Raw genomic sequence first — 10,000 nt, forward strand, 5'->3', positions numbered from 1 at the left:
GAGTTGCTCTGAGAGCAGCCCAAGGCTAGACTAAGGTTAGATGCTGGAGATGAGAATCCACCCTTTCATAAATCTCATTCTGGGAGACCCAGTAGAGCAACTAACAGGACTCTTAACTCATCTTGCATCTCGCGGAGGCTGAAAGAGATGAGCGTTTGTAGGATCCAATATTGCCTCAAGGATGACCTCTCTTATGAACACTGCCAGCTGCAACAGTAACCACTGCTCACCAAGAAACAGTTTGTAAAAGTTATATTTTGTAAGAAATATTTGAATTGGGACCTGAAGAGATGAGGTGACCTTTACAGTGACTGGAAACAGAGAAGGGAAGGTGTGATGAGGCCTGACATGGATCCATTCTAGCCAAAGTACTTGCAAGCCATGATTAAATGCCATGATTTAGTGATGGTATGGAGTGCCTTCAGGTACTATGAGACAGGAAGCTTGTTGCCCTGCTGAGGAATGTGACTGAGTATGGACTGCTTCTTGGAGCTCCTTGCAGAATACCTTGAGAACTGTTTTGGCCGCTGCCAGTTGAGTATGTTGTAACGGGACAGTGCACAGGGCCCCATGTTGAAATTAATAGAGGACTGGCTCGAATAGGTTTTGTGTTCACTAAAGACTGGCTAACGAATTCCCCACATCAGACTCAACCGAAAGCATCTGCAGGCTCATGAAAAGGTGCCTCAGGGGGAGGGACATTTTAACTGTGCCTAAGCTCAAGGAACATCTCCACGAAGCCTTAAGCCCAGTCTCCTTCAGCAGTTGGTGGAATCTGCCCCAACCACATGGCAAGTTGTGTGAAGCACAAGGAACTTACCACTTTGTACTAAGACCAGTGGGTACTTCTTCCATTCTTTCTTTGTGCCAATAACTTTAAACTGAATAGTTGAAAGCAGAAAAGTGCAATGAATATATTTTTAACAATGTTTATTGGGTTAAGCAATAAATGTGCTAGACATCAAAGGTCATATAGCACTATGGTAAAGTATTGTGATGAAAAGGGTAAAAATGAGTGAACAGAAGGGGGATGAAGAAGAGAAGGCAAAGGAAAGGGGGAGAAGAAAAGACTATACAAAATCGGTTGAGGCAAAGGCTGAGGTCCCTACACTGGGACTCAGTCTCCGTCTCCTAAACCCCCTATGACAAAAATGAGCAAGGGATGAGTCTGGTATTTCTTGCATCTTATAGAAAGAAAAGTTTTGAATGATCATTTGCCCTTCTCAGTCACCATCTTGGTCAAATAGTTGACTCATTTCCATTAGTGTGAAGGCATAATAATGTAAAGGAACAGATTCTATAAGTCTGGGCAAGCTATCTTAGAAAATGGAAATATAAATTATAGTTAGTTTTATGTCATTATTAGAAAAAAAAAGATTAGTTATATTGGAAACTATTTATATAAAGCTTTAAATGTCACACCAGAACCCTGTAACCAGGAATGGTAGATCCTGGTATCATGAGAAAGGCATTTGGGTACTTCTCCCTAAATGAATTATGAACATAATCCTTGAGCCCCCCCCCCCCCCCCCAAAAAAAAAAAAGGAATAGAGGAAGATGAAGAATGACCTCAGACTTCAAGGTGTAACACCCAGACTATTAACCTGACTGGAATTTCTTTATAACTAATTCAATTACCTACGGATTTGTGGACTTGCCTGTCCCAGTGTATCGAAAGACTACCAGCATCTTAGATGATAGAAATGACATGGCATTATGCAAGAAATCTGTGATATCAGTTTATACTTCTAATTCTCTGTTAAAAATATTTCTTGTGAATTTCTTTCAACATTTAATTTGATGTTCAACTCGAGAAAAAGATACAATTGATGATTTCTTCTTCAATTAAAGTTCAAAGAGCATGCCAGAGAATATATCTATTACTGTGTTTGGGTAATGATTTTCATTAAACGATTATTTACAGCACACTTTTATTAACATACAACAAACTTCAGACAGTGCTGAAACATTGGTGAAGCATATATATTTCCTTTTTCAGAAGATTTCCGTTTTTTCATGTAGTTACAAGATCATATAGGTTTAAAAAAAAAGTTATTTGGTATATAAATCTATTTTCTGTAACACAGGATGCCTAATTTTGAAATTTTGTTGTAAGAAACAAGTAGATAAAATCTAAATATAAAGGAAAAAAATATTTCTCTGAATAAAATTTTTCTTACGATAGAAGTAATATTCTATAGTTTTGAAAATAAACTGACTAATATGAAAATAAGTACATTTACAATATTGGTAAATAATGCCATCTTTAAATATATATTTCAGAAAGTGTGTATGTGGAGGGGGGAGTGAGTGAGTGAGTGAGTGAGTGAGTGAGTGAGTGAGTGAGTGCGTGTGTATGTATGTGTGAGTGGGTGAGAGTGAGAGTGAGACTGAGACTGAGACTGAGAGTGTGTGTGTGTGTGTGTGTGTGTGTGTGTGTGTGTGTGTGTGTGTGTGTGTGTGTGTGTGAGTGAGTGAGTGAGTGAGTGAGTGAGTGAGTGAGTGAGTGAGTGAGTGAGTGAGTGAGTGAGTGAGTGAGTGAGTGAGTGAGTGTGTACATATGTATGTGTTGGTAAATAAAAAGAAAAGGATTTCTGTAACACAAATACTTACCAAAATAGGTCAGTCTCAGAGTAGGAATACCAAAGGGTGTTTTCATCAGTATAAGATTTCATTATCAACTCGGGGAAGGCATTTTTACACTTCCATGTTCACATATAACATTACCAAGTATATGTATATATGTATCATTAACAGATTTATTGATGGTTGGAAAAAAATCTAGTACACAGAGGAAAAAACTTGCTTCAGCTCATTTCACAAAACTAAAAAGCTACAAGTTGTACTACAATCAAAGACAAATCTATTTACAGAATCACATGAAAAAGTAGCAAAGTTATAAAAAATATGGTTATTATACACTATGATATGTGTAATTAAGTTTTGATGCTTTTTGTTGGTTTGGAGAACCAACACAATTTGTTTTGAACAAAACAAAATAAATAGTACAAATATTAATACGTAGAAAAATAATCTTAAATTATGGCACACATGAGTTTTAAAATTAATGGTGGGTTATATTTGGCAAGAACTGAAAAAAATGCACCTGACATTCATTCATGCCAATAACACCGTACAATAAAAAAGCCGAAATATACAAAATGCATTGAAATAAAAAGCACCTGACTTTCAAATACAAAAGAAAAGTACATTAAGTTTTCATTATGACTACCATAAAATAGTTGGGGGAAAATGTGCTCCACATACAAGTTAACTTTCCTATTAATTTTCACATCACTAAAGGGAATAACACTAAATATCATTCTTCATTCACATTCAAAGTCTGAACAACTATTCATGTTTTCCCTTTCCTTTTTCCTTTTGGAGAAGAGGATTTTTTTCTCTGAACTGTAAAATATCAATCTAAATGACACTAACCTGATTTTTCTTCCATAAGATAATACTTTTTTCCTGTAAAATATTTTAGAGACAAAAAATTCTCTCTTACTGTACACTAAGAATCTATGATACACGCACTGTATCAGTATAACAACCAAAACAAAGTCTTATTTGTTTCCTCTTTCCTTTTCTATATTTTATTTTAGCCTAAGTAGTAGTAACTCTCACAGGAGACTATTGGTTATATCTCAAAATTATTTATTGCAGAACACAGATCACATGGCTCGTGGTCCAAGTATCCAGACATTTGCTAAAATAATGAACACTCAATTCTTCACACTTGTCTCTTGCAAGTAAATCAAAGGGGCTATTTCACAGCCAGGAACATTTTAAACTTTAGTCACAAATATTACTTAAGGCATTGCTACCCTGAATTCTAGTAACAATTTCAGTTTATGTATCAAGAATTCCATTATACAATTTTTTATAGCTTAAATAATATAAATTGAACTCAGGTCACGACGAATATCACACTTTTTGGGTGACTGTAAAACTTCATTAATAACTGCTTTCCAATATGTAGACACACTTTCTAATTATTTTCTGGGTTCAAGGAGAACAAGACTGACTGTGCATGGCCCAGTGCTCACGCTGGAAAAGAATGGGAAATATGTTATTACTATAATCTCAAATAATTAAGTGATAGGAAGTTAACGAACAATATCAAAACTAATATCAATAATCATATATATCATGTTAACATTGTCATGTTATAATTACTATTTTATAATAATTTAAAAATAACATCAATAACACTAATCATACCTGGCATTTTTCAGAGCAGTACCAAGCCTTCTTGCAGCCAGAACATAGAAAACGTGCTTGTTGAGGGCAGTTATTCAAACACTGCTTTTTATCAACAGTACCAGCACCACCATTCTTACTCCGAACTGCATTATCTGGGCTGGTCATAATCACTGAAGGCTGATGCATACCAGGAATAAGTCCAGCAGGGGCCATTTGGTGAATTGCTGTGCCTGAACTGTGATGCATATTGTTTGGATACTGGCCAGGATGATTTGGTTGCAATGGCCCTGTTAGATGAGGATTATGGCCAACATAAGATGGGCCTGGGTAAGGGGGAGGGATGTGGGGCAAACGAGGGTTTGATTCAGGAATGGAATTTCGGACCAGGACTCGTGGGACAAAAGTCTGTGGCTGAGGAGGCTTGTCGACAGAGCCGGCTGGGGACTGCATCCTGTCATGGGCAGCAATTCCCCTCTCAGATCCAACAAAGCCTCCTCTTTCTTGGAGGCTTAGATTTGCATCACAAGTCTGGTGAATGTTCTGCTTTATTCTTTCAAAAAACTGAAGATTGGATCGGTACAAGTCCTCTGTTGACGCTGGATCCATCATGGATGATTGATACTGTTCCAGAGGTCTTGTAGAAGGTGGTGGAGGAGATCTGTAAGGTCTCACAGCAGGTGCTGGTGGAGGTATCGGAAAAATGGTTGCCTTATCTTTCCCAAGACTCAAAGGTGGGCTTGGTCGTAAATGCTGCTGTCGATACATATGTTGCTGCATATTCATAGCTATAGCATGTTGGTGCTCTCTTGCCATATCAGAACTACCCTCACTACTTCTCCGGCCACTCTGAATTGGTGGGGGATGCTGTGTAGGGCTGGACTTCGGCTGAGTAAAAGAGTACAAAGAAGCTGCTGTATGATGGTCAATCGACAAAGAACTTGTCGTGGAAGTTGCAGGACTAGAATGATTATTTTGATACATGAGCCGATGAAGCATTGGGTCTCGAGGGTCGTGACTTTCTGAATGTCTTCTTAAAACTGAAGGTACAGGTTTGAGTGGAGGAGGTGGTTTATGTGTTGTTGGTGGAAATTCTGGAAGGTCTGATGTTGAGTAATGAGTTTTTTTCCTTTCAACATCATGTTGCTGTGTCTGATGTGGGCGTCTATCCTCATGAGGTTGACGGAACACAGTTCCATCACGTGATGCAGTGATCTCCACTTCCCGCCTCTGACCCCGAACAGCACTTAGTAAAAGTGATGATTCCTGCTGATGCTGCTGTGGCTCATCTAATAGCCTTAGAAAGCTTGACTGCTGTGGTTCGTATGAGTTACCTTTTTCTCCTGGAGTTATGGGCATAACTTCTACTTCCGAATTAGTGCCAAACAGTGCTCGAAATTTGTTAGCCCCTAGGTCTGCTGGTAATCTCTCTTTTGCACTACTTGCAGCAGGACTGGTTCTTGCCAATCCTGGGCTCGTTCTTGGTAAAGAAGGACTAGTTCTAGGTAATGAAGGACTAGTTCTAGGTAATGATGGACTGGTTCTAGATAATGATGGACTTATTCTTGACAATGATGGACTTATTCTTGCAACTGCAGGACTTGTTCTAGAGCCTGGCGGACTTGTCCTTGACAGTCCAGGACTTGCCCTGGGTAATACTGGACTTGTCTGTGGCAATACTGGACTAGTCCTTGGAAGAGAAGAAGACTGCAGTACAATGGGGCTAGTTGATAGTGCAGGCAAACTTGTTATTTCAATCTGACTGCTGATTTTAGCTAAGTTAGGACTTGTGCTTGACAGACTTACACCAGACTGCACAAGAGTAGTGATCACACTGCTTGGGATAGCAATAGTCTGAGTTACTGTTGGATTTGAAACAAGTGAGCTGATTCTATCATATGAAGAATGACTTGCCTACTTCTGAAGGACTACTTATGACCAGTAGGAGGCAATGTAAAATCTGCAAAGTTCCTGGAGGTACTAACTGGAGTTTGAGATTTTTTTGCAGAATCCTCTGAAAGGTCACTCCTAATGCCAATTTTTGCCACTTTAACTTCCGGTTGTAAGACAGGCTTACTTTCCTCAGACACTTCATCATCCTTTGTAAGGTCTAGATACTTTCTCTTTTCAACTTTCTTTTCTGGGGCAGAGCTATCTTTTCCCACTTTCATCATTTCCCCTTTACAATCGTCCTTTTTATCTTCTTTTTCTGTCAACATAAGTTCTTGGACTTTCCTCAGCTTTTCGACTTCCTGTCTCGTTTTCATCAACTCCTCGTACAGTGCCGTAAGTAACGATGACTGCATATCTCCACGTCCATACTTTTCATCCGCAGATTCGGACGGTTTTGTATCCACTTTAATGTCATCAAATTTACAGCCACTTTCACTCATAGATTTCATTACCTTATGTCTCACCGTCTCTGGTAACTCTTGAAGCATCTGGAGCTCTCTCTTATTAGCTTCACTTACCACTGGCTTCACGTCCTCTTCTTTGGATTCTTCGCCCTCTTTCGGCGAAATGAGGCTGATGAATCCTTGTGGTTCCTCAGGTATGTTTATTTTCTCCTTTTTTATGTTCCCCGCATTCTTGATCACGCTTTTGTTGTGTACAGATGGAGAGGGATCACTTTTTGGCGAAGCAAGATTAATCTCAGTTATGGATGATTCTACGTTTGGCTGGGCCTCACTATCTTCGTGTTTTGTGATTTTTTCCGGTGGTTCTGTGCTGTTCGCGTATTTTGGCGTTGATTCATCCTGCTTTGAGGATTCTTCCGAATTTTCCGAGTCGCTCCTTAGCATGTCGCTTATGGCTCGCTTGAGGAGCGCGTGCTTGTGTGAGAATATTAAGCCAGGGCTTGTTGCTGGCGACGACGAAGTATTTGAAGTAATACTGCTTGCTCTTTGGAGACCAGCTGGGCCTGTTGATAAATAAAAGTCATGTCATTACTGCACTAAAATAATAATAATAAAAAAAGAACACTAACAAAAAATAATGAGCTGCAAAACTATTAACCACGTATAGAAAAATCTGTGGACAAAACATCGGCTTTCTACCCAGCTAGTTTCATTGTTCGAACGAAGTTTCTGTAGCAAATAGCGCTCAACAGATGTAGTACATTTCCTCTCTTTCGCTCTCTTTCTCTCTCCCTCTCCCTGTAATTCTGCATCTATCTGTCTGTGTCTGTCTGTCTGTCAATCGGTCGGTCAGTCAGTCAGTCAGTCGGTTTGTCAGTCAGTCAGTCAGTCAGTTTGTTAGCCAGTCAGTCACTCATCACTCACTGTCTGTCTCTCTCTCTCTCTCTCTCTCTCTCTCTCTCTCTCTCTCTCTCTCTCTCTCTTCTCTCTCTCTCTCTCTATATATATATATAATATATATATATATATATATATATATATATATATATATATATCAAATGTATATGTATATATGTATAAATCATATATATGTATTCATATATATGTGTGTGTATGTGTGTGTGTGTGTGTGTGTGTGTGTGTGTGTGTGTGTGTGTGTGTGTGTGTGTGTGTGTGTGTGTGTGTGTGTGTGTGTGTGTGTGTGTGGTGTGTGCGTGCGTGTGCACGTGAGTGCGTGTGCACGTGAGTGTGTATGCATGTGAGTGTGTGTTATATGTCTACATACATACATACATAGTAGAAAAAGACCCGTTGCCGGGGGGATGAAGGGAGGGGGGGGGGTCGAAAAGATGATTTAGTCTATCTTTTAATATCTATATCTAAACAATCTCTATCCCTAATTCATTGAATCTCTCTCATAATCTTTGCATTTCTATCGCTTTACCTCTGCTACCTGAGCGCGCGTTTATCAAAATAAGGTAGAGCGTGATCTAAGAGTTAAGAAGTGAGATGATAATCAAATTGTAAATAACTTGTGTTCCCTATTAAGTAATATTTGGTATCAAAAATAAAATAAAAAATGACCATTAAGAAATTCAACATCGCTGATAGTTCTTTTCTGCCACTGTGTTGGGTTTATGTAGAAAAATTTGAGTCAAAATTGCTGTTGAATTATTTCATCCATATTATGCCCCTAGGTAAACAGTTACATGGAGCATGTATGACTAGGCGACATGATGCGAGCGAGTATTACTGATATCTTCTTCTTTTAACGGTAGGTTCATGTCTGAGCCGCCGTGGTCACAGCATGATACTTAATTGTAGTTTTCATGTTGTGATGCTCTTGGAGTGAGTACATGGTAGGGTCCCCAGTCCCTTTCCACGGAGAGTGCCGGTGGTACCTTTTAGGTAATTATTCTCTCTATTTATCCGGGCTTGGGACCAGCACTTGACTTGGGCTGGCTTGGCCACCCAGTGGCTAGGTAGGCAATCAAGGTGAAGTTCCTTGCCCAAGGGAACAACACGGTGGTCCGTGACTCGAACCCTTGAACTCAGATTGCCGTCGTGACAGTCTTGAGTCCGACGCTCTAACCATTCGGCCACCGCGGCCCCCATTACTGATATACTATACTATAAATGACTAGAATTAAAGAGGTAGATCAAACATTGGAACTAAGGAACATTTATTTGTTAACTGCAAAAAAAATACTTGAGCAATAACTATATGCAACAATAATTCATACAAATTTATAATAATAGTGTTGCAACTGCACCTTTCTTGTCCAGTACATTATCACTTCAATAAACCTCTACCCCTCACCCTAGTGTTATCACCAGCCAGGTTTACCTACACCCGTCCCCGCACCCCCACGGACTTTCATAGTGCAACAACTATTGAATGACCGCAAAACTTCCTTAACAACTTTGTGAACTCAAGTGAGGTGCTTTGAACTCGCTCTGGGGCTAGATAAAGAGTACCGATATTTTGTTCCACTAAAACATTATTATTAAACAGTAATGTTTGAAAAATGCACTGTTTGTCTACTTATTCAAATGCCTGCACAAAAGTGCAAATACAAAATTTACCAACTGCAATACTGCTAAATCCTATAATATTTTACATTTTTGTTACTGACCTACTGATAAAGTGTAAGGAATGCTAAGGGAGTGATCTCGTATATACAGACAGCGAGACAGACATATAAATATCTGAATATACAGATGGACAGATACAAACAGATAGACGGAAAGACATTATAAACAATAGTTAGGTAGACAGACAGACCATAAGTGTAGAATACAGTAAAATGTTAAATGAATATAGTCAAAATATTCACTCTACAACCTCGCTGTGTTGTGCAGCGCCGAAAATACTTGGAAATAAAAAGACTACTTAAAAGTAAAGGAAAGAAGATGCAACAAATATATATAATCAAAAAGGAAGAAAGGATAACAGTGAAGGTGATGATGATGATGATTATAATAAAGATGATGACATGAGTATGATAAAGATGATAAAGATGATGATTATAATGATTTTGATGATAATAAAGATGATGATGATAAAGATGATAAAGATGATGATATTGCTGAGGATGATGATGATAAAGATGATGATAAGGATGATGATGATGATGATGATAATAAAGATGATGATGATGATGATGGTATTGATGATGACGATAATGATGATAATGATGAGATGATAATGATGAAGATAATGATGGTAATAATAATAATAATAATAATAATAATAATAATAATTAATAATAATAATAATATAATAATAATAATAATAAATAATAATAATAATGATGATAATAATAATAATAAAAAATAATAACAATAATAATAATAATAACAATAATAATAATAATAATGACAATGTTAATTATATTTATTATTATTATCATCATTTGTATTACCATCATTATTACCAT

General features: G+C 38.0%; 2 protein-coding genes across 6 annotated transcripts in view; both read right to left on the bottom strand.

Moving 5' to 3' along the window:
- Positions 1 to 3,206: 3,206 nt before the first annotated feature.
- The window catches only part of LOC119577032 (serine-rich adhesin for platelets-like), a 47,556-nt gene continuing 40,762 nt past the window's right edge, over positions 3,207 to 10,000 (bottom strand). For all 5 annotated transcript variants that reach the window (XM_037924701.1, XM_037924700.1, XM_037924698.1 and 2 more), the window contains 2 exons: positions 4,225 to 7,123; positions 3,207 to 4,050 (listed from right to left, as the gene is read on the bottom strand). In XM_037924701.1, coding sequence (XP_037780629.1) covers positions 6,132 to 7,123 — 992 coding nt within the window. In that variant the 3' untranslated portion in view covers positions 3,207 to 4,050; positions 4,225 to 6,131. The remainder of the gene's footprint in view (positions 4,051 to 4,224; positions 7,124 to 10,000) is intronic.
- On the bottom strand, positions 4,009 to 6,101 carry LOC119576660 (probable LIM domain-containing serine/threonine-protein kinase DDB_G0286997). Its single transcript, XM_037924309.1, has 3 exons — positions 6,082 to 6,101; positions 4,225 to 6,040; positions 4,009 to 4,050 (listed from the first exon to the last, which is right to left on the bottom strand). The coding sequence occupies exons 1-3, from the start codon at positions 6,099 to 6,101 to the stop codon at positions 4,009 to 4,011; spliced, it is 1,878 nt and encodes a 625-aa protein (XP_037780237.1).

This window comes from Penaeus monodon, chromosome 9 (assembly GCF_015228065.2).
Source record: "Penaeus monodon isolate SGIC_2016 chromosome 9, NSTDA_Pmon_1, whole genome shotgun sequence".
NCBI lineage: Eukaryota > Metazoa > Arthropoda > Malacostraca > Decapoda > Penaeidae > Penaeus > Penaeus monodon.

What these genes read in the sequence shown, in the direction of transcription:
- LOC119576660 (XM_037924309.1), bottom strand. Translation starts at nt 6,101, where the DNA reads ATGATAGAATCAGCTCACTT. An exon ending in ATGATAGAATCAGCTCACTT is followed by an intron (nt 6,041 to 6,081) that starts GTTTCAAATCCA and finishes TGCTATCCCAAG; the next exon opens with CAGTGTGATCACTACTCTTG. An exon ending in ACTGCTCTGAAAAATGCCAG is followed by an intron (nt 4,051 to 4,224) that starts GTATGATTAGTG and finishes ATTCTTTTCCAG; the next exon opens with CGTGAGCACTGGGCCATGCA.